General features: G+C 41.1%; 1 protein-coding gene across 1 annotated transcript; it reads right to left on the bottom strand.

Annotated features, from left to right (window-relative positions):
- Positions 1-1,336: 1,336 nt before the first annotated feature.
- On the bottom strand, positions 1,337-23,957 carry PVX_118290 (hypothetical protein, conserved; the record flags this gene model as incomplete). Its single annotated transcript, XM_001615901.1, has 14 exons — positions 1,337-1,398; positions 1,546-1,645; positions 1,796-1,918; positions 2,137-2,907; positions 3,113-17,679; positions 17,877-20,040; positions 20,179-21,930; positions 22,096-22,284; positions 22,380-22,448; positions 22,614-22,835; positions 22,991-23,050; positions 23,238-23,267; positions 23,375-23,465; positions 23,656-23,957. 14 exons carry the CDS (start codon positions 23,955-23,957, stop codon positions 1,337-1,339), a joined length of 20,502 nt encoding a protein of 6,833 aa, XP_001615951.1.
- Between the last annotated feature and the right edge of the window lie 611 nt (positions 23,958-24,568).

Raw genomic sequence — 24,568 nt, 5'->3', positions numbered from 1 at the left:
TTCCCCCGTGCGAAAGCGTCTACATAGCTGTTCATAAAAGATGCAAAAATTCATCGACAAAGTTAAGCAGCAAAATGCACAAGGGGACACTCCCCCCAATAAGCTATTACCGGCCAAAAGGATCCAATTTAATAATATACTGTACGAAATGGAAAAAAATGCCCCACTTTGAAAATGACCTGTGAAGGGAAAAAAAAAAAAATAATAAAATTGAGAAAAAATGGGCACCTCTCTTCCGCTCACAACCGTTTGTGCACCTTCAAAATAACGCTTTAGGGAAAAGAAAAAAATAGAAGAAGACAAAGCAGAGCATGCCAAACTGTTAAAAGTTGTAAAAGAGTATTATCGCGCTAAGCTGAAAAGACGAGCATTTTCTGCAATTACAAATGATTATTATAAAATGCAGAGCCTGCTCTGCGTTCTTAAGCTAAGCGATCTTCGGAGAAGGAGGGAACTCGTTTTTCTATCCTTTCTGTAAGGCCAAAATGCGTCTAAAAAATGTGTATACAAAAGGAATACCACCGCTGATGTTGCACGTGTTTATCTTTTTTTCTCTTTTTTCTGTACCTCCTTTGCGCCTTACGTTAAGGCACTTTTCCCGTTTCGTGCTTGGACAAAATCCAACCTTTTTAATTATCTGCTCTCTTCACGCCTTCTTCTAAAGTTTGCACAGAAATAACCCCCACTTTGTCGCAACTGCGTCTATGTTGTGTGCTGAACATTCACGAGCGCTTATTTTTTTTTTCCTTACCAAAACAGAAAACATAAATGCTCAAGCAAGTTGGCAAAATGTGTCGCACAGTCGATCACCCGTTTCACTGACGCAAAACAGAGGAAAATTGTAAAATTCCGCTTCTTCGAAATTCTCAAAAAAAAATTATTGGCCACAAGAGGGGCATACTTAAAAGTACGGCGTAGGCATTTACCCACATGAATTTGTCAAAAAGTTAATTTGAGCACACATGTTCGTAATGCGTGCGTATGCGCTGGTGTGTGCATTTATACACGCAAAGTCGTTTTCTGCTTATTTATTTTATTTGTTTCCTTTTAAGGTGAAAAAAAACAGAATTGATGAAATTGTGACGAGCACATTTTACAAATGGCTGCACTTGACTGCAAAAAAAGTGGAAAACGAATTTGAAAAGGCACGTCGTTATTACATGTTAAGAAAAATGAAGAGAACTTTCTATCTATGGAAACGAAGGATAAACGATGAAAAGTTTTTTAAAAAAGTAGATAAAATTTTTCTCAAGTTGGAGACAATTGTGTCTTCTTGGACAAAAAGGTGACATCCTTCAGCAGCAACTTTCTTCATTTCATTTCATTTTATTTTATTTTACTGCCCTGTCAAATAATACATCCACGTGATGTCATCCTCCGACTTGATGATGAGTTTGCCTTAAAAAGGGAGCAAAAAAAGAAATGTCATTTTTGGAAAACTGGGTAAAAACGCTCAGCAGCGGTAAAACTTCTACACGCTCGTATATACACATTTGTGCGCCCTCCCGCTACGCCATTCGGTTGAACACCCACGTTTGCTCTTACCGGAGATGGCACTTGTCGCTTTGCACTTGACTGGTATATGAACTGTTTGGCGCGCTTCCACTTTGGTGACTTCAAATGGGACAGAAAAGCATTCGTCCGTCTTGGGGAAAAAAGGGGCGAGGCAGAAATGAGGGCAGACGGGTACAAAGAAGGGTAGACAAGCATAAATAAGGGCATATAAACATATGCACCCACGCGTACGCGCGCTCCCGCCAAGTCGACTTGTTAACGTTCACGAGCGCCTCATTACTTTTAAAAAAAACTGCTTCGCGTGAAAGAACGGATTCGTAAATGAAATGAGTGTGGTTTTTTGCGACGAGCAGAATATCGGTCCCTTCGGTTTCGGCGCCACGCTTTTCCCGATTAGCAGCCCCTGCAAGGAATTTAGCATCACGAGTGTGTTTAATGGTGCAGCAGCGCATTGTGCGTATGTATGCCCTGTGAAGAGGTGCCCTAATGCACGTGTCTACACACACATAACGCTTGCTTCTCCACCATTTGATCATTCCACTGTTCCACAAGGAAACAGTGTCGAACATTTTCATTTTTTTTTTTTTTTTTTTTTTTTCATTTGCGCGCTTTCTCTACAACCTTGTAAATGATGCCCTCCTTTGAGAGGAGCTTCAAAACGGCCTTATTCGTTTGCACATCGGGGGGGTTATATTTTACGGTAAGGTTAATCTTCTCCGTCAAGTTATTGAGTGTCTCGTTCTTTAAGAAAAAGTTTGTATCCACGGATTTAGCACTGACGGTTTTGTCGACGCACTGGAATATCTGCTTGGAGTTTTTGTTCTCCTCGTCATAATCCTCTATGACCACGTCGTAATTAATTTTCTGGTTGCACACATTTGTAAAAGATATTTCGTTTATTTGAATAGACCCCAAATCTGTGTTGAAGTAAAAGTTATCTTCAAAATCGTTCATGCTTACGTTGAGAATAAATTTAAATTTGTACGTTCCTGTTGTTTTATTGGCAAACGAGATGGTGACGTCTCTGTCGGTTTCGTTTCTAACCAGGCAGAAGTATATGCTAATATTATTAGTTTTTTTCCTCTGCAGAATTATAGACTTGTCCAAAAATGCGTACGTGTAGTCAAGGAGTGCATCCATTTTTACATCCTCATCCAGGGGGTTGTAAATGCTCACTTGCTCTTTTACTATTTCTTTTTTATTTCCCTTTACATTTGTTATGGAGAGAAATTCGTTTTTGGTGATTTCAAACTGGAGGAGAATCTTATACGCGTCTTCATATTTTTCATTCGAAAAGGTCAGCATCACATGGTAGGTTCCTTCCTTCAAAGATATGACTTTAAATGGCACGTTTTTTTCCTCCTTATTGGTTAGCTCGAATTTGTTTTGTATCTGCGGGTAGGGAAGTGTAACAGGGGTGCGTATTTTTTTTTCGCTCCTCGGTTGAGCGACCAAGGGGGGGCGCACTGCCTACTGGATGCTGCTATATGTTACGCACTTGGTTCAATTATTCTCCGTTTAACCATTTTTAATTTATTTTATTTATTTTATTTTTTTCTCAATTTTGCTGCGCCTAACTGCCTACTGCCGCACTCACGTAAAAGAAGAAGCTGTCGCTATGCGAAACGTTCAAATCTTTGTCACACAAAAGAGACGAAACGAACAGCGTCTGGTTTTCATTTAGCCAATTCTTTATTCTGATGGAGGCACTGTTCAAAACCTTCGATTTGAAATTGAAACTTTTCTTCTTTTCGTAAGTGGTACTATTTGCATAGCCTAATAAGGTATAATTCTTCACCACCTCCTTGGGGTAATAAATTACCAGCTTGGATATATGATGAATTTTGGGGAAATATTTCAAATATTTTAAGCACAAGGTGTTGTGATAGTTGTTACTGTTTTTCTTCCTCTTCTGCACAAACAGAGGATTGTAAACGATTTGAAATGTTCCGCTTTCGTTCGGTTTCACAACGTCTTCATGTTTTGCCAGCGAGAAGAAATTGTTCTCATTGGACAGGAACTTATATTTCATTTTAAAGTTCGCTTCCGTTTCGTTGCATATTTCGATGCTCTTGCTTATCTGCTTTCTGATGTCCGTCAGGAAGGTGACAATGGTTTCATTTTTTAGGCAAATTGTATTGACGCGTTTGTCGTCACAGTCGGGGTGTTCATCTCTTTCGCCTTTTTCGCAGCGGTCTGCGCTTCGTTTTTTTCCCCCTTCATTTTGGGCTTCCCCATCATTGGCGATGTTCCCACCTTTGGCGGTCTTCCCATCATCGGCGACCTCCCCACTCGGTGCATTCCCCCCTGCAGTGATCAACTTCGAATTATTCACATACGCACTCCTGCACTTTATCATGTCATTGCGCGTATTAATAAATATGTTTAAGAAAATTTTGCTGTTGATTTTATTAAATTTGGGGAGCAAATCCACGAACACATCGTTGAGGAACAAATCCTTCGTCACAAAATCGGTGTCCACGAAGATGTAAATGCTCGTTAAGTTGAAGGAAAAGATAATCCCCTTTTTTGGATACACCTGCAAGAATTTTTCGTACTTTTGCGGGTACACAACTTGAAACTGGGCGTTCATGTCGCCCCTGTTGTGCAGCTGGATTTTCCTGCCCTTTATGGAGTCCTTGCGGTGCGCGCCCTTGAACAGCTTTTCCTTAACTTCCTCAACTTGGGTAACTTCTCCCGTTTGGGTAACTTCCCCCGTTTGGGTAGCTCCTCCCGTTTGGCTAACCCGACTCGCGTCTGCGGCGCACAGCGCGCTTCCATCCTGCTGCCCCGCCTTGTTGAACGTGAGCAAATTCTCCTTCAGAACAATTTTGTAGCATATGCTGCTCAATTTAATGCTCGTCAAGTAGTAGGCTATTCTTTTCCCCCGGTAGCTTACACCCAGGTATAGGGGGATCTGCATGTTAAGGTACTTCTCGGGGAGGAACTTCACCTCGAAAGTCTTTTTTTCCTTCTTCTTTAAGGTGTGCAAAACGGAATTGTCAAACTTGACAAAGGAGAGGTAGTGCTTCTCCAAGTAGCCATAATTTAATACGTTAAAAAATATATCTTCTGAATTTTTATTGTGCAGCGTAAATTTGGAAACGCTTTCTTTATCCACATGTACATCCTCAAAATGAATTTCGTTCGAATTGTTGCTAGAAAAGGGCAATTTGAAATGCGTGGCTGATCCTGTTAAGTGGATGTAAACCATTTTGTCTACATCTCCGTTTATCATAAAAGGTATTTTGAAGTTATAATTCTTCTCTTCTTTTGGTTTAAATTGGATAAAAAGACAGATCCTACTTTTTCTCTTCAGGTGCACCTTTTTTCGAAGGTTTGTTATGGTGAGACATTCCTCATTCAGTTCATATTCTATGTAGCAGTCCTCATCATTATTGTTGCTAATCACAAGTTTTGTTTCTACCGCATTGTTGTTTTCCTTTTCTGGGAGGACGTCCATTTCGTTGTCTGCATGATCCTTTTGCATCTTCGCCTGTTTAATTTTGGATCCCGCAACATTCGTGACTTTGCTCTTTCCGCTTTTTCTACCTTGGCTCGAATCGGCATCGTTTGCTTTGCTTTGGTCTTTTTCCTGTTCCGTTTTCTCCCTAGCAGGTGTGTGTTTCTCCTTATCGGGTGGGTGTTTCGTCGTAGCGGGTGTGTGCTTCTCCTTGTTTCGCTTCTCCTTCTTGCGGCCTTCTTTCGATTTGTCCTCCCCCTTTTCCTTCTCGGCGTGTTCAGCGGCATCGCTCATTTTAGCCTCTTCGTCCACTTCATTCTGCGCATTATCCTGCTTCCCCTTTTCCTGCCGCTCCTCCTTCCTGTCACGCTTCTCCCCCTTGTGCCTTTTCTTCTTGCCCTTTTTATGCTTCCCAGGCGCGCCCTGCGCGTCTTCGCCGGCGAGCGCCCTGGCCTTCTCCTCCTCGCGCCCCTTCACCCTCCTATCCCTCTCATTCCTTTTGAAGGCAGAAATCAAAGACGAGAGTGAGCTGTCACTGGAGGAAAAGCTCTCTTCGCAGCGCTGGTCTATGTTCGTCACCCCCTTCACCTTAGCGCTGTCATCCAAAACGGGGAACAAAATAGCGTTGCCAAAGTCATAATTGTAAAAGGAAAAATTAATTAAAAAGCTAATCGCAACAGCAGTGATTTTTAAATTAAGAAGATAGTAGTCCATAATATTAATGGTCAAGTAGTTAACGTACGTTTGGTTCTTCAAAGGGTTATACTCAACAGAAATGGAATAAGTGGAGTTCTGGGGAATACAATCCCCACTGCTGATTATACGAATTTCTTCATCCTTTTTTTGTAAGTAGTATTTATAAACTAGATCAAAATTACCTAAATTTTCAATAACAATTTTGGAGACTTTTTTTCGTCCTACTAACGTTTCTTTAAAATTTATGAGGTCGTAAATATGGATCATTTGACTTTTATATTTCTTTTGCTTTCCACTCCATGTGCCTTCCTCCAAATTGAGTTGCATTTTTTCCTTGTCGAAATTTTCAACATAACAATTTATATTAATTTTACTGACTTGCGTTTTGAAATTAACCTGTAGGGGTGCTTCCTTTGACCCTATTTTGCATAGCAAGTTAAAATTGTAGAACTGTTCGAGGTGTGGTTTGAAGAACAGCTTGATTTTTTTACACCTTCCTTTTCCCCTCACATGTTTGATGTCTCTTACAAATTTGTTGCTATCGCTTTTCCGTATATTTCTCAGGTAATAATTCAGCAGGAAAAACTTACTGCTGTGAGGGCTGTCTCCCTTTCTGTTGTTTCCCTCTGGTAGGCTAACATACGTTTTGCCATTCCATTCGCTGTCTAACTCGCTGCCTGACTCGCTGTCTGACCCATTGCCCGAATCGCACGACGTATTTATGTATTCCCATTGCGGAAATTCCGCTGGGAGGATGTATTCCTTCTTGTACCTTCCATATAGCACAGTTCTCTCATTTTGCGCCCTTTGTTCTGCTTTATTTTTGCCAGAACTGAGATTTGATGAAGATGCCGACGCGTCCGACGAATTGGTGAGCGAGCACGACCAGTTGTCACTCTCGTTGTGCAGCTTAACATTCTCATAATTGTTTACATAATTGACCTTTATCCTTTTTTTTACACTTTTCCTCTCTCCAGTTAACGCACCTTTAATTTGAATATCACCCAGAATGCCGCTTCCATTAGAGTCACTTTCGTGCGAATTGCTCGACGTGGAAGTCGCACGAGCGGAGGAGTTCCCTTCCGCGATAGTTCCCTTTCCATCTGGATCGTCTACACCTATGGAATTATCCTCATTTAATTTTCTTATCTCCTTGTATAGGTACTTATTCTTCCTATAGCATGATTTCACAACGCCGCTAAATGGAACAATCCTGATGGTCTCCTTTTTGCTGTTAAACGAGTTATACGAATTTTGGTCAAACTCAAAGTGGATGTCCATTAGGTCAAAATTGATTAGGTAAAAAACGAAGCAGTAGCTTTTTCCTAATATTAAATTGTTGACGTGTATAGAAGACGTATTAAAAAAGATGAGGGGCTCAATTACCTTGAGCTCAAAATCGATGGGCTGCTCTTTCTTATCATTTACGTAAAGGTTGTAGCGTCCGCTGTAGTCCATCGAATTGAAAATGTTAAAAAGGAATCTAATTGGGGAAAAGTTATTCTCCTTTACACACCCCTTATAGTTAATACACTCAGAATTGTTGTCGTTGTTTTTTTCGCTCTTCTTATTTTCCCCGTTCTGTTTGCCGCTACTCAGCGGAATAGGGTTTCTCCCTCCGTTTTCTCCCATTTCGCTGATTTTCTCGAAAAAGTACTGTAAGGTATCCTTCGAAATGTTCAACATGTATATTTTATGACTTACCTTTTTTAACACTCCCCTGCTGAGTACAACCATTTTGCACTTTTTTGGAACTTTTTTCTTCTCCTCCATGTTATCCACAATACAGTTGTGATTCCAGTCCGCCAACACAAATAAGCTGCTGTGGTCGTAATTTTCGAATGTCATTTTGATCGGTATGCTAATTTGGCTGTAGAATTTTATCCTTATGTGAAGCACTGCGTCGAAGGTTTTCCTGTACACGTGGTGAAAGCAAAACAGTTGCAGGCGCTTCTTGTGCTTTCCCTTAATGGTTATATACTTTTTGATGACCCTACACTGCTGCTGCGGTGTGCTTGTTGCATCTCCACTTGGAATTATTTCGCTGCCTTCTCCAACCAGGTGGTTCTCCTCAATGTGCGTCTCGTTAAAGCCGCTTCCTTCTCCTTCCCCGTTACGAGGATTTTCTCCAAAATCGGACGAAGTCAAGTCGTGCTTGGTTAGGTAAAACTCGTCGATGGGGTTATTTTCGCCCGTCTTATCCTCTGCTTGTACCCCATTAGGGTTACCAACCGGGTGGTTATCTTCCGAAGCGGTTGTAGTGCCTCCCCTTTGCTTAGAATTGCCTGGCGAGTTCCCCAATTGTTTTGTCCTCTCCCCAGTAGCCTCATTCATTAGGAGATTTTTACCCAACCCCTTCACTAACGAGGTGATCCTTTTCTCGCTAAACGGGCGGAAGGCATAAACAGACGTTATGTCATCCAACCCGTTTAATGGCACGATGCTCAATTCGGCATACACCTTTACATTGGCCATATTTTCCAGCACCAATTCGCTCTTGGAATAATTGAAGAAGGGAACATTTTTGAAAATAATTTTTTTTTTACTACAGGAGAATTTTACTTCTTCCGAGGCTAAACTTACGTATAAGGAGTCATCATACACTCCATCTTCATCCTTCACTTTGGGGCTTTTTTTGTTAAAAGGGTTTGCGGAGAACTTGCAGGGGATTTGCTTCTTCACCAAATTGATGGGTTCCCTAATGTCAATTTGAACACAGAACGGAAAGGAGCTATTCGCTGGTATGGAGCCACTTAACGGCCTGATGTCAATGGCACCTTTTATCTTTTTTTCCACCTCTACATGGAAGAATAAATCGTGGCTGTTGTCGTTCACGTAGGGAACCCTAAATGAGTGGTTATACCCCACAGGTAGCAGATCAAAATTGATGTGATTTTTAAAAATGTCCACATTTTTACCGCCATACACTTTTCGTATGCGACTTTTTAAGAGTTCTAAATTCCAGTAGCTCTTCGATTCTACGACATTTCCAAGGAATTTTAAATTGTAAAATTCGTAGTCATTATTGAGCACGCCAATTTGTATGCTTCCTAAAAGTTGTTTTTCTTGACTAGCGCTCAGAGAAGTTGAAAATTTGGTTAAATTTTCTCGCACATTATTTGCATCCTTTTTTTTGTCCACATCTTGCCTCTTCAGCTTTTCCTTAACACTTTTTTTGCCCTTTTCATTAATGTCTACTTCTAATCCCTTTTTGTTAAGCTCACCATGAGGGGTAGCTATCTGCTCAATCGCGTCGATCTCGTTTGAAATGTCATCCACCGCCTTGCACTCTTCGCCTTCTACCCCTTTTAAGCCCCCCAATTGTGTGTTCCTTCTCTTTATCATTTCTTCCAACTTATTTTTATCCACTTTTATTTTAATGCTTTCCACTTCGTTTTCCCTTATCATGTAGTTGCTGTGCCCTATGTAGTAGAGATAGCCCAAACTGAACTTGTGCATTTGTTTCTCCCTAGTTTTGTACACCAAATCTTTATCACTTTTGTAGTCAAAGTAGGTGGTGTTGTTTTTCGTGCGCATCTCTACATGATCATCAAGGGTAGTAAAAAAGGAGCTGCTATTTGTGGCATTATAAATATCTTTTTTTTCTTGCACACAGGTTTTCTCCTTTGCGGCGTCACAGGGAGTGCTTCTACCATGTGTGGACTCTGAAACGTTGCTACTTTTTGCTTCCCCCCTTTTGCGCTGAGCTTCCTTTGAGTCATTCAACAAGGTGGTACTTCTATCATTCCCATCTTCATTAAAGTCTGCCTCTTTGTTGGAGGCACTCTCCAATTCGGCGCTGCCTTTTAGTTGTGCCTTCCACCCCTCCTTACTATGCCAACCATCTAGCACCGAATTAACCCTTTCAAAGAAGACCTTTACAAAGACGGGATACTTGAAGCAATTTTTTAATCCCACTTTAAACGAAATGACACTGTTCAGGTGGATGTCCCCCAAATCGTAGACCTTATCTTCTCGGCGCTGCTTCAGCAAGCTTTGAGGAATGATCAGATTGATGGAGGGCAAAAAAAATTCTACACTTATGTAAAAGGAAAAGCATAACACATTTTGCTGATTTGCCAGGTGGATATTTACGAGAAACTTTTTACTTCCTATTTGGTTTGAATAAAAACATATGTCTAAATATTTGTGCTGGTAGCGCGTAACCCCTGTGGTGGTGCTGAGAGAGGAGGACACACCACCGTAGGTGACACCACGCCGTTGTTCATTCAGTTCGGTCAAGCACCACTTGGACTTTATTTCACTATCATTTTGAACCCGCATGTTAAAACGGATGGGGGATGATTGTTGAGGATTTACACTAGATCTTCTTGATTCGTTTTCGTTCTCTTTTGCCTTGTCCCCCCGTTTTTCCCGTTCCTTTTCTTTCCCCTTTCCGCTTCTACTCCTATGGTTGGCAAATTCGAGTTCCTTAATTTCTACATGAACCTTCGCATTTACATCGGACGTGTTGCAGATCTTTATCCGCTCATTAATGCACTCATTCACGTGGCACCATCTGTAGTATAGCGTATTATCATCCGAATTGTAGTAGCTGTTTTTGCCTAAGAAATGGTCTAAAAAGTTGGCATAGCTTTCTGTTTTTTTTAATAGCAGCACTTCTTCGAATATATTTTTCACATCGCAGGAAATGGTTGGTTTCACAGACGAGGCGAAAATTTTAATGACTTCTTTGTGACAGTCAGGGGGTTGTCTGTTGGCCTTCTGCTCCTTTTTCATCCTATCAGTATGCAACACATCCGACATGAGATTCTCCACCTCGACAATGTACACAAATCTGTACTGCCTCTCCTCAGCGGAATTAAAAAGAACCATGACTGTTTGTTCCCCCTTGGACTTCACCAACCCGCTAATTGGTGAAATGGAAAAGGGGCTTTTCAAATCGGCATTTGCCTTATATTGCACACACCCCACGTTGTTGTACCGTATCACCTCATCCTTTTCTGCGTTCTTTATCTTACTCTTCAACAGTTTAATCTCGTATTTAAAGTCAAAATGTCCATCATTAATTATTTTAAAGAACCGAGTTTCTTCCTTCTTAACCTCCACAGAGTCGTAATTTAGAATGGCAGGGATAACCCTAACATAGTTATAATCGAAAAAGACAGAAATGGCATATTTGTACGTTTGGATGTGGTTGTTTTCCATATCGTAGAAGTGTACCATGAGAGGCACATTTTGAAATTTGGCCTTCCTACCTGATCTTACCTTCAGTTTTATTATTTTCGTTTCGTTTGAACTTAGGCTATCTGTTAGACACTCCATGCTTACATAATTTAAAAAGGGGTCCTCATTTAATTCTGCCACGTAGAATATTTTGAACTTTCCGGTATTTTTCACTTTGAGCAAGCACGCTTTGGTTTGATTTACCTCCACGTATTTGAAGTTAATGTCTTCTTCTAAGACGTCCCCTAGGTGGGCAGGCAATAACTGCTTGCCATTTGGGGGAGCCCCTTTCGTGGCAGCACGGTTATCCTTTAGTGGGACCCTCCCAGCGGTGGCACGTTCTGCTAGTGAGTCGAATTTCTCCTCCGCAGCTTCTTTAGCAGCTTCCTCCACCATTTCGGTGCTTACCTGAATGAATGACTTGCAAACTTCCGCTTCCACCGCGAGGGACGTGAAATAAACGTTGTTCCTCGTTTTGTCACTTTTTCTGAAGTTCTTCTCCACGTAGTTGATTTTTATTTCTTTCTTTATCATATTGACGCTATCCGTTTTGATGGTAACTGTTATCGTTTTCTTTTCACTTTTTAGTAAATTTCCTTTTGTGGGATTTATGCATAATGGGGAGTCGCTCCTCAAGTCGGCAGGGTCCACAAACCAGGCAAGGTCGCAGTAGCTGCAGTTCTTCAATTCTACACTTTTCTGCTGAACAGAGTTTAAGAGAATTTTGTGAAAGTTTAAGCAACTTTCGCTCATTTTCAGGCAGCACTTTATCCCTTCCCCCTTTAAGGACACAGAAAATATATCATACAGGTAATTGTCAACCTGTTTGTTGGCTAAGTCTACATCGTTAGAGAAAAGGCTATCATCGCGGAGTGACTCGCTGTCCCTTTTTTTCCCCCCATTTGTTATCTCCTTTGTGTAATTTGTGTCTACTACCCCATTTGCTACCGAATATATAGACAGCTGCAATTTTTCCAGAAAGGGACCCACCTTTTGGGGCAAAAAAAAAACGATCATTTTTTTCCATTTCTTGGAGAGGATGAAAAATTTCTTGGGGTACACATAAAAATCGTTATGGCTTAAGAAATTGTCGGCACTGTTAAGATCATTCGCCTGGTAATTTTTATCACTGCTGCAGGGAACACCTTCAAAAGAAAGTTCTACGAAGCAGTCGAAGTGGGAGGAGTTAAATAAGTTCAAAACTTGCACGTGTTTGTACAAATTTTTATCAATTTCGCTATTTTTCATCCCATCTGAGTTCTTCAATTTGTGCTTATCCTTTTCGTTGCTCAAAATGGAGATCATATTTTTCGTCTTCATTTTTGCTACTTTAAATTTGGGCGAATTGATATCTCTAAAGTTTTTTAAAAAATTTAGGAGGTGCTCTTCACACTCGTCTTTTAACTCCCACTGGATGATGTGCTTAAATGAGTGGACCTTTCTTCCTATCAGTACCCGGTCAAAATGGTATAGCTTTTGGCACATTACAAAGCAGTTACTTCGGGGGGCACACATAACAACGTTGTTGCTGAATATGAAATACGGGTTGGAGTAAATCCTAGGCTTATCCACCACCACAAGAAGATTTAAATAGAAGTAATTCCCAAGCAGGTCTATTAAGCATATTCTTTTTTTTATGCTCACTATTTTGCAGGTGTTAATTTTTACGCTAATCTCCGTGGATGTGCTTTTTTGCAACATTACGTGGGTGATATTTTTGTATCGAATTTGGTCCTTGTTATCGTAGGACTTGTCTACTTGTAAAAACTCGATTACGTAATGGTCTTTTTTTTTTCCCCTCTCTCCCGCTTCATCTACTGCATGTACGTTGCGGAAGTTATAGAAAATGTGGTCATACTCATCCTTTATTTCGTACTTTTTTTTTTCCAATTCTTCAAAGTAGGCTTCCTCCGTAAGTTCCTTTCCCCCGTAGAGGTACATCTTGTTCGCATCTCCATCGTTGGTTGCGTTTTTTTGGGGGTCTTCCCTTCCTTCTTCGCTTTTGCTCTCTCTCTTTTCTCCCTTATTGTCGAGGCTGTTTCTACCTTCCGGCGTTGCACCCCCTTTTTTGAGCTCGCTCTCGTCTAGCTTCTCTTTGGTATCCTTTTTCTTTTCCTTTTCCTTTTCTTTTTTCTTCCCCTTCCTTTTCTTCTCTTCCCGTTCGTCTTTACCTTTGGGGTGTTCCTTTTCTTTTTTTTTTTTCTCCTCTTTTTCGCCTTCCTTGTGATCCTCCCTTTTGTTGTCCCTCTCCGCTTTGTTGTCCTCCCCCTTTTCTCCCTCGCCTTCCTTCCCACTTCGCTTCTTCTTCTTCCTCCTTTTCTCCTTCTTCTCACTTTTGTGCTCATCCCCTGGGTCCTCAAGTTTGTCCTTCTCCTTCCCGCTTTCTTCCTTGCCTTTCTTGGCTTCCTTTTTCCTTTCCTTTTTCTTCCTTTTCGATTTGCCTCTCTTTAACTCGTTCTCTACTTGTGCATCCCCCTTTTGCGGTTCCCCCCCGTGCTCTTCCTCTTTCGCCACTTTGTCTTCTTCGCACCCGTCTCTCCGAGCCGCCACCCCAGCTTGCTCCTTCTCACTGGTAGCATAAAAGTTGCACTCGCATTTTTCCAAATTCTTCTTAGTCTGAATGAAGCTCTGCATATTAAATGCGTCGTACATCTTGGCGTCTGGGATGTCAAAGAAGTAGGCGGACGTTTTTACGTCTCTGTATTTTTCCTGCACCACTTTGGAAATTTCTTTCAGAACATTCCTCTTTCTAAAGCATAACTCTTCGTTTATAAAAAAGTAAAAGAAGTTGACTTGAACGAACTTTTGCTTTAAGTACCTGACCAGTTCTTCATTTTTGTTAACAGCCGTTTTTACGCTTCTCTCAACTTGGTTACAACGTTCTGTTGCGTCTCCGTTTGGCATTTTTTCACTGACGGTGTTTTTGTTTTTGCCTCCACCGCGTGCCTTATGAACATGCTGCGAATCAAATTTGTTATTAACTCTGTTCATTTCTACAGCTTTGGTGGTGCTCTCTGCGACTTTGCCAATGTCCTCCTCTTCGATCTTCTCTCCCGTCATCGCTACCCCATCGGTGAGTTCACTACTTACGTTTTTTAATCCCTCATCCTCTTGATATATTTTTTCCACAAAGTTTTCACTAAGTTGGATGTTTATTCTTCTTACGTACATGTTGCTTCTTCTTTCTTTCCCAATTTGTGCCGTATCATCAGCTGCTTCTCCCGTTTGTGTCTTACCCGCGAGAGGGTCCGCTATATGGGGACACGCCAAGTTGGCAGAATCGTCATCATCCTTTCCCTTCTTTGAAAGATCTCTCAATAAGTTACGCAATACAGTTTTTAATTCTTTGTAAAATGACACATGCTCCACATATTCGCTGTTCTTCATGTAGCTATTTATTTTGCTCACCTTTTTATTATACTTGATAATTTGCTCATCCACTTGTGCGTTTCTCTCAACACAGTGAGTGTTAAGTTGGCCAATCATTTTCTCTTTCAGGATTTTTTTTTCTTTGCAAATTACGATTTTTTCATACAGCCTCTCCACAGCGTTGTGCGAATTCGCGTCCATACACTGCACGTCTTTTTTCGTGCTTGGCCCTTTTTCGCCTAACATGTCTCTATCCTTTGTGTCTACCCATGGATCACCCTTTTTAGAGCTTCTTAGCAGTTCATCTCCGTCTTTTTTCTCAACGGATGAAGAACATTCCCCCGCTTCTTCCACTTTACCTTCTAAGTTGGCGTTTTTCCCTTCCTCGTCAGTGTCCCCCCTTTTCTCACTGCCATCCACAGTGCGTGGAACCAGTTCGGCTTTGCCCCAATCGGTGTGTCCGCTTAACGACTCCATTATTTTTTCGATTTGCTGCTTCTCTTTTAATTTCCGCTCAATCTTTTCTTGATATTTTTTGGTCATATTTTCATAAAAGTATTTAAGTCTTTGCGCGTCCGTTGTGGGGCTCTCCTTTGCGTCGCGTCTTTTCCCCCCCTCGCTTTCTCCATCTTTGCCTCGCTTTTCATCAGCATCTTTGCCTTTCTTTTCACCAGCATCTTTGCCTCTCTTTTCACCCGCATCTTTGCCTCTCTTTTCACCCGCTTCTTTCCCCCTGTCCGCACCGCTAGATGGATTAAAAAATTCGTCATACCCCTCCACCGGGTTCAAATAAATTATATGATTATTCTCATCCGAGGTGAGCCTCAAAAATGTGTTGAAAAAACTTTCCGAATTTATGTACTCATTTTTTTTGAAGAAAAACACCACCCCATTCACGTACAACGGGGAGAGTAGCACTTTCTGCAGGATTATCTCAAACAAGTTTGCAAAGCTGCTATTCTTTTTGTTAGAATTTTCTCCTTTGTTTTTTTTCCGTTCCGTCATGGTTAATTTTAGCAACGATTTCACATCAGTCATAAACTCTTCATCGTTGAGGAGGGCAAAGTGAAAAAAGTGCTTCACGTAATCTAAATTGTGTCTCAAATTGTACTTGTTAAAGAATGCCTTCTGGTCCATCAAGCTACCCCCCTCATTGTTTTTTCCGCTCTCCTTCCTGCAGTTGTTTTTTTTCCTATTCACATTTATCGCATGCTTATTGTCTATCTTAGATTTTATACTTCTCAAGTTTGGGGTTTTTTTGAATTTATTTTTTTCCACATTTGGGCCATTCGCGTCTTTTTCGTTATCCCCCTTCGTTTCCTTTGCGGCATGAGCATCTTTATTTGGGACGCCTACTTTCCCGTGAGATGTACCTTCCTCTAAAATTGGGTGCGGGTCTTTATCCCCATTAATTCTTACGCCGTCATTTGTGTGTATGCCATCCTCGGCTTGCTCCGGGTCCCTCCTTTTCTCTCCCACATTTAGCACTTCACTCACGTAGTAGTCCAAGCTGCTCTGATGCGTCTGCCCAGAAAAGGCAGAGAGCCCCGAATAGGTCGCATTCGCAGCATTCACCGTGTTCGTCAAACTTTCGTGCATGCTTCGGTTAGACGTCCTTAGCCTTTTGGTAGAGTGCCTATTCCGATTTACGCTCCTCTCGTGGATGATGTAATGAATGAAGCTCCTTTTCACGCTGGGGGGGTAGCTGTCCTTCTCGTTAATCTCGTTACACCACCGTATTATTTCGCCAATCGTTAGGAAGTTATCACTCTCAGGGTCGCTCCCCGTTTCTGTTTTCTTGAGGGGGGAAAAATTCAAAACGGTGTTGTTCAGCAGGTAGCGTCCAATCCCTCTATGATTCACATATTTCGGACAAATGAGCAGGAAATTTTGTTTTATTTTTTTTTTCACTTTTATTATTTTTAAATATTCTTCAAAGTAATTGTACTTGCTTTCGTTTTTCTGTATAAGTTCCTCTAAGATGGCAATTTTATTTTCTAAAATTTTGATATTCCTTTGTTGGTCATTCGGGACTGTACCTACACCGTTTGGGTCATCTTTTTTTGGAGGTATGCAATCGGCTAGTATATCATTCAGTTTTTCCTTCTTATTTGTTAGTTCATCTCTTTTGTCATTCTCTTTTTCCCTTTCCCTTTCCTTTTCGTTTTTCTTTTTTGATTTGTGTTTTCCCTTTTTGTCTTTGCAGTGCTCTTCTGCAGGTTTGCTTCCTTTTTGGCCCTTTGCAGGTTGGTCTTTTGCATGTGTGAGGTCTCTTTCCCCTGCTTTTATTTCATCCTCTGGGATGACACCCTCCCCTTCGTGCGTGAGCACTTGTTGGTCCTCCTTAACCTCGTCTCTATGCCAACTTTGTGCGATATAACTATTAATGTCACCGTTTGGAAAGCTTCTCCCCCCCCTGTCGCAACTTATTCGCTCTAACTGCCTTCTGTACACACCCACCAAGTAGTGCATCAAATTGCTGTAAAAAAAATCCCCCTCTTGGTTCTTTTCAATGTATATATGTGAGTGAATATCCAGGAGGTCATAAAGGAAGCTTTGAAAGTACTTATAGTAGTTATCCAAGTGGTAAATAAACAGGTACTTTGAAAAATTGTTAAAGTTGGTAATTTTCATTTTGTGGTGTACGTCTCCACTGTTGAGGAGGAGCGGCTTGACAATGATGTCACTTGGGTCAGCCTGCACGTGATCTCTAACGCTGTTCAGATAGGCGTCCATGCTTTTCGTAAAATTGGAATGATAAACAAACAGCTCGATACTTATTTTGGCATTCTTATACACATCCGAAGGCTCAAAGAAAATGCGAATGTCCAAAAATGAATTGCTCTTAATGATCCCCTTACTGGGAATTATAAATATTTGGGGCTTTTTCTTCAAATGATTATATTCTAACTTTTTATTGTAGAAAATAATATTTTTCACTTTAAATTTTACATCCACATTTTTGGCATTTATCAACCGATTCGTTTTGCATAAACAGCTTTTCACTTCCACTTTTTCAAAAAGAATTTGTCCATAAAATAGATGGACATCCGGGATGATGTAATTAAAATTTATTTCCACTGTGTAGTAGTTATTGTCATTCATGCATATGAACATTTGTTCTGAAAATAATTTTTCCTTTGCGCACTTATTATCAATTATAATTTTTAAGATGATGGAATGGTCCTTATCTACTTCCCTATGTTCGCATGCTACTGTTATTACGTCCTTCATTTCGGGGTTTCCCAAATGGTAGCTTAACCCTACTTTGTCTTTACTTAAATTTTTTAGCGTTATTACTCCCTCCTTCTTTTCCTTGATCGTTACATTGCCCATATTTAGGCAGACCCGCTGCAGCTCGCTGTTGCTTTCTAAAATTACCCGCTTCAGGTACTTTAGGATGTGCTCGTTGTTTACGTAGCTGTGGCAGGAGAGCTTCTCGTAGTTGCCTGCGTGGGGCGTAAAAAAAGGGCATAACAAAAGGGGCACAAACTAAACGTGCTGCGTATGCCACACAAACCGTACAAGCTACCCACGCGATAAGCGATACAGACTCGACAGCGCTGTTCAGAACAATGCAGTGCATCGAGGAGTGAGCACAACCACCCCTCTCGAGGGCTTTATCAAAGCTGGAAAACAGGTTTACCTAACTTCTGCAACTTTGAAAAGCTCCCGAGAATGTACTTGTCATCCTTTTGGTTCAAAATGAAGGATTTCAGCAAATCGGAAAAGATGCCACAAAGGCCGCTGTTCTTCGCGCAGTAGCTTTTTAAGATGCCTATGAGGTTGTACTTGCGCTTGGGGCCTTCGGACGAGTCCGTTTTTTTAGCGGAGTCGCGGGGTGAGTTGTCCATTTGGCTCTCCCCCTGGACTTCAACAGATTGGTCCGATTGGTCCGATTGGCCCGATTGACCCGCTTCGCTCAATTCTCCCGCTTCTCCCAATTCATCCACGTCACCCATTATGCCCATTCCTTCGTCGTTCCTCTCCGTGTACATCCCTTGCGCGCTATCTCCGCCCACTCGGTCGTGATAAAGGGCCAATATTTCTTCGATATGCCTGCCGAGGGTCAGAAACACCCCCGCGTACCTGCTTTTCAGCCTTTGGATCAGCCCCTTTCGCTGATTTTCATAATGGGAATTCTCGTCATCGGGTAAAAAGGCTTTGTTTATCAAGCTGTCTATGGGGTTAAATTTGCTGTTGTTTCTCCCCCCGTTTGTTTCGCGGTTTGGATCGCATTCTTGCGGGTACACTTCGTCCGTTAGCTCTCCATTTTTCCCATCAGCAGATCCACCCGCTGGTTCTCCATTTTTCCCATCAGCAGATCCACCCGCTGGTTCTCCATTTTTCCCATCAGCACACCCCTCCGCAACATCCCGCACAGTCAGAAGCAACACATTCGAGCTGTCCCTGGAGCGCAAACTCACTTTAATTTCCTCAAAATTGCAAATTTTAAGCAAAATGGTCTCCGTCACGTTTTGCGGAATACCAGGGATGAAGTAAAAAACGATGTCCTTACTGTTGTGCGGCTCGACAAAAAAATTATTCACATTCGTATACAGTAGAGAGGGAAATTTTACGTTATAAACAATTTCAACGAAAAGTTTAATTTTCCCCGTGTTTTGGATGGTCAGCAAATCCTCCCCAACGGATTTATAGTGCACATCATAATTGAGCTCCCTCTTGTTGATGCTATACTTAATGTCCGAATATCCACCTATCAATTTGAGAGGATACATGGGGCCATTCCTAATTTGACATAAAACATTAACATTGTAATACCTTTCATTTATGCTGTTATAGGTAAGCGTGATTTGTTTTTTCTCGTAAGGCAGTAAAACCCCCCTATGGGGAATTATATTAAAAACTTTATTAAAATTTGCATACATATTATTTTCTTCAAAAAACCACTGGAAGTACACTTTAAAATTGCACACATTTTTTATTTCCACTGTTTCTTGGGCAAATAAATTTTTTAAAATGTACTGAAAGTCTACAGAAGTTTTATTCATCTCGATGTTGGGATATATCGTCTTTCCGAGCAATTCATATTTTTGTCTTCTTCCATTTTCAACAAAGTGGACGATCAGATGATCTTGATAGGTGCTACTAATTTTGTTATTCATAAAATCCATGTCAAAAAATATGCGGTTTTTTTTTTTTTCCATTCCTCTCAGTTCGATTACTTCTTGCTCCACAGAAAAGGGTAACTTCGTAGACAAGGTGAACTTTACATTTGCATTTCGCAGATTCTTCATTTCGATTTCTTGCATCAATCTGTTGGTATTTTTCGAGCGGGTAACACGCTGCTTTGGTCCGTTTTCCCCACTTTCGTCTACACAATTTTGGCACTTCTCCGTGGGGTGATCCTCCCAATCGTCTTTTTCCACTCCCCCTCGCTCATTAAAGTCGTAAACAAAATTCGCAATGTCGCTTATTTCGATCTCCGGGTGAACAAACGAAGCTTCAATTTTTATTTTTTTAAAACTAGCACACAGTTTCTTCTTACCGATTGTGTCTTCATGCACGTAGAGAATGTCCTCGCACTTCTCCTCTTTGCAGTTGAGCGCGCTTACAATACACACCGCTTCGCTGCCCCCCTTGATGGATACGCTCCTTGGGGTCACGCCAAATATTTCGGGGCTTTCACTCCTTTTCTTCCTTTTCTTTTCGGACTCGAAGAGGAAGTACACGCTCCTGTCGCTCGTCCCTCTGTTGGAGACGATCAGCTCGTGGACGTACTTTTTGCTCGTGTGCGCGACTTGGAAGTTTATGCCGCTTTGGTTGACCAGGATGGGCGATCCGACTCCCTGCAGGGGGGAAGCGGTGTGGCGGTAAGGCGGTATGGCTGCTTGGCGGTATGGTCGTATGGCCGCTTGACTGCTTCACCGCTTCGCCGATTAGCGGTCACGCTGATTGCGCCCCCGCCGGAGCGCAGGAGCCCCTACCTGGGCCTTGAGGGGAACCAAAATGTCCTCCTTCCGATGGACGTTCACCCGCAGCGTGTCCGCGTACGCCGTCGTGTCCAAGCACTCAACAGAGACAGGCACAAAAGCAGAATCGTGCGGTTCTATGTAGAAGTTATTTTTCGAAAAGCTGAAGACAGATAGCTCGTTGGACAAGCTGATAAAGGTATTAATGGGACTTTCATTTTTTATTTCAAAAACTTTCTCCTTTACATCTAAACAGTTGCATTTTTCAAAGTCAATTATACTAGGAATAATTTTTATGGTGGGACAAGTGCAGCAAGCTTTAATGTTTAAAAATAAAAGATCTTCACACCCAGATATTTTAACCTTAACCACGATGAGGATGTACCCTATAATTTTGCTCTTTATGCTAATGTTGACACTTTGGAGATGGTTCCTTCTGACCACTCCATCCTTCTGAGAAATGTGAAACTCGCAAATGTCGTAGATTTCTTCGTCCACAAATAATTCATATTTCACATCTGTGTCTTCCGACTGGTTAATGAGGTTAATTTGTTCGCTGTACATTTTATCTATAACCATAGGTTCTATGTTGATAAAAACGGGTTCGCATAACACTTTCGGCTTGGAACAGATGGCAAGAAAAGGGAGGATCTTTTTATAACTTTTAATTTCACTTAGATAAAGTTCTACACTCGTCATGTATCTTTTCAATTGTTTAGGGCAAAATGATAAGACGATTTTTTCTTCCCCATATTTATTCAACATGCTACCATTTTTTTCAATTTTTACTTCATCTTTCAATTCGTTAGGAATATTAAACCCGTAGTGAAGAGTCAGCTCTGAATTGTTCACTATGGTGATCGTTTTTTTGTAATCAAAGCTGTGAGACACATGATTAAAGTTTATTTCTTCTGCGTCTAATAGGATTTGCGGAAAATTGCAAACACTCACTATTTTTAATTCTCTTTTCACATCTGTATACTTCTGATGAATTATGAATGTCTTCTCCGATGCTCCATTCACTTTTGGCATATATACCATTTGGAGAAGGTGGGTAGAATTTTTCAGTAACGTAAACTTTCTGCATGCAACTTCAAATTCGTCATAATTATCCTCTACCTTTTCTACCTTCATGGGAACATCAAACGGGGAGTTGTTCACCAGTTCGAAGGATATCCTTCTGCATGTGTTAATGAGAATGCTATCAATTTTGTGGATCCTCTCCCTTATGATAATTTCGGGGGCTATACTCTTTAAGTACACCACTATTTTTTCTTCCTTCTTATATCCCCTTATAAATACGAATATGACTATTTTGTAAAATGAGGCAAACTGGGGACACATTGAAATGGTGATGGGGGTGTTTGTGTCGCTGTACAGTTTTTTGCTCTTCGGGGATATGTCTATGATTTGTTGTTTTTTTTTCTTACTCCTTTTTGGCTCATCATAGCGTGATGGGAGTGACCTTTCTGAAGTTTCTGAATGAAATGCGTCACGCTGTTCCTTCTCGGGCAGTTGGTCTCCTGTGGGGGGTGTTCCCCAGCTTCGATCGTCATCGCTGCGATCGTCACTGCTGCTATCGTCACTATCGCTTTCGCCACTGCCACTTTCGCTGTCGCCCCCCCCCTGGAAGGCTTCCTCATTTTTGCATAGGGCATTTTCTACTATATTCTCGTCCAACAACTCGCTGTCCCGAATGAACGTCTTTTGGATTATTTTGTCCCCCTCGTCGAAGGTCACGTCTTTTATGTCCGTTGAAGGGTCATCCTGAAAGGCGTGCAAATGGGAGTGACTAGTTGGGTCTGCTCTTGCGGGATGGAAATTATTCTAACACATTTTAATATGCTTCAATATATCTTAATACATTTTAATACTTTTTTAAGTGCAATAATTTATGTGCAGAGAATGCTTCGCGTGGCCGCTCGCACTTACGTATTTGCACTCGTACACATGATACTTCGTTACATTGTAGGTCAGCAAAAAGAAGGACAAATTTTTAATGACGACGTTTATTTCTTTGCGTCTGTTTACGTAAACGTCGTCAGCAGTGAGGTCCTTATCCTTTATTAGCACCTCGGCCACAATTCCTTCTCCTCGTATTTTCGTGTGGGTGCTTATTCCCTAAAAAATTAAAAATTTTTTTTTTTTTCTAAAATGTTGCACACTTTGGCTTATCCGTTTGTGCAAAATAGGCTCTATTTCAATGTGCGCATTACATTTTCATAATTTATAATCATGTAGTCTTCGTAAGTTCTTTTTTGGACAGGCAGGAACGTGATCTTCATCTGCAGTTGTGCGAAAAACGTATGCGCGCATGTGTTGGCATGTATCTGTACCCTCAGAAAGGGATGGACTCCATTCGAAAGGACAAAAGGAAGCACGCCACTTTGCCGCTAAGCGAAGAGCGTCTCTATCCCCCATGTCGCCATTTTAAAAAATAAAATTCTAACTTCTATCATCTCCCCCTCCTTCAGCACATGGATAGAAGAATTAACATAAAAGGGAGGTGCTAAGCTGATTTGAAATTTATTTTCATATTTCCCAACATTTTTTATCGTTATGATTCTTTCGCTTTTCATATAAATGGGCGTTTCATTCATCTTTATCTCATTTTGCACATCCAAAATGATTTCATCGTTCATGCATCGTATAGGCAATGTAAAGCATTTACCCTGTAGTGTAGAACGGAGTTTTTGTCGATCGAAATGTGCGCTTGTGCAGTTTTACAAAGTGAAGAAAAACAAAGGGGGTGGTCCAATTATGGAGGTGCTATTTTTTTATGGGAAAGCATAACAAAGCCTAGACCCGCGGTACACGTTTTGCATACCTCTGTCTGAATCTCCAGATCGTATTCGTAGTTTTCACACGACTGAGGGTAGAATTCCACCTAAAGTGAGAAGAAATGGTTGTATTATCGAAGCGGATTTTTAACGAACCCTTATAAGTGTTACCCCCACAGGGTTTCGCATCCCCCCTCGCTCCTGCCAAAATTTTGTCTCCACAGCGTGTAATTCTGAAGACTGCCCTTCAATTCGCAAACATAAAAAAGCCATTGTGCTGTGTAAAGGCCCAACCTTGAAGGTAAATAGCATGCCGGGAGCAACCTGAAAAAATGAAGCAATAGAGGAGATAATACGAATACTAACAAGTTGTGCAAAAAAAAAAAAAAAAAATTTCCATGCTTCACATGGGAATTATTTAAAAGCCTTACCTTTTTTTTCACATCCGAAATGTGCTTCACTTTGAAGACATGATTTTCCCCTAACTCGAACTTGAGGTTTCTCGCGTTGGCATCGATATTTCTACAGGAATTATTTTTTAAGAAAAATTTTTTTGCAGAAATGTTATCACCAGAAAGGGACTTACATTTTGCTAACTGTTTTGCGGAAAGCTCCATGCGCACTCTCCGAATATGAGCAGGCATGCAGAATGTATTTGGACACCCTCGCTGCGCAATTTGTTGCCCTTTACAACGGCGAAAGGTCAAATTACTTTAACGTTACCACCCTTTCGTATTTTTTGAAAGGGGCATAAGATGTGAAGGTAACGATGTCTGGGGTGATCTGAAAGTAGTTGCAAGAAATGTTATCCTTTAAGGTGCCCTTTTTCGTCATGTCCTCATATTTTTTCCTGATAAACTCTTTTAAAGCCTTTTCTCTATTATGGACGAAGTGGGCGGGCCTCAAAAAAGGGGAACCCCCCCCTTCGTCCTCGTCACATTTAGCATTTTTTCCCTTGTTGCCGCAGCTCCCAAATTTGTTATCTTTCACCCCGCTGCAGTTGACTTCTTCCATTTCGAAAGCGTTTAAAAAGGGAGAAAAAGAGGTGAACAAATGTCGGATTGGGGCACACTTCGCTTTCTCAATCAGTCTTGCGCTATGCCATTATGCTTCAACATCGCGGTGCATTCTGTGGGAACATTTTATCTCATGTGCATGCGTATTATTTCGCGAGCGTAGGGCATGTGTATAAGTAGGTCCCTTTTTTTTTTTGATGCATGAAATGCAGTTAGACATGTGTAACGAAATAAAGAGTGGAAAAAAATGACAATTTTGGAGATGCATAAAAGGGAAAAAATGCGAATTTTATCATTGTAGAAGTATTACACTGCAATTTTGCCACTACTGTATGGTAACTGCGCAAGGGCTGAAATTCATTTTTACTTCCTAAATAAATGTTTTCACATTTCTCTCTTTCGCGGCCCCTATTTTTTTTTTTTTTTTTTTCTTGTCCATTTAAGCGGCACGATTTATTTCCCCTTTTCTTTAGCTTTTTTTTTTTCTTTGCACACTTTAAATGTATGGCAAATATTTTTCCTCACACGAATTGGCACTCTCATCGAAGGAATGCTGCTCATCACGTGGCACTCAATAACAAGTTTAACAAAATTGAAAATCCGCCAGTG

The sequence above is a fragment of the Plasmodium vivax genome, chromosome 12 (assembly GCF_000002415.2).
Source record: "Plasmodium vivax chromosome 12, whole genome shotgun sequence".
Classification (NCBI taxonomy): domain Eukaryota; phylum Apicomplexa; class Aconoidasida; order Haemosporida; family Plasmodiidae; genus Plasmodium; species Plasmodium vivax.
The sequence above is the reverse complement of the archived record's forward strand: the minus strand, read 5'-3'. Positions and strand labels throughout refer to the sequence as shown.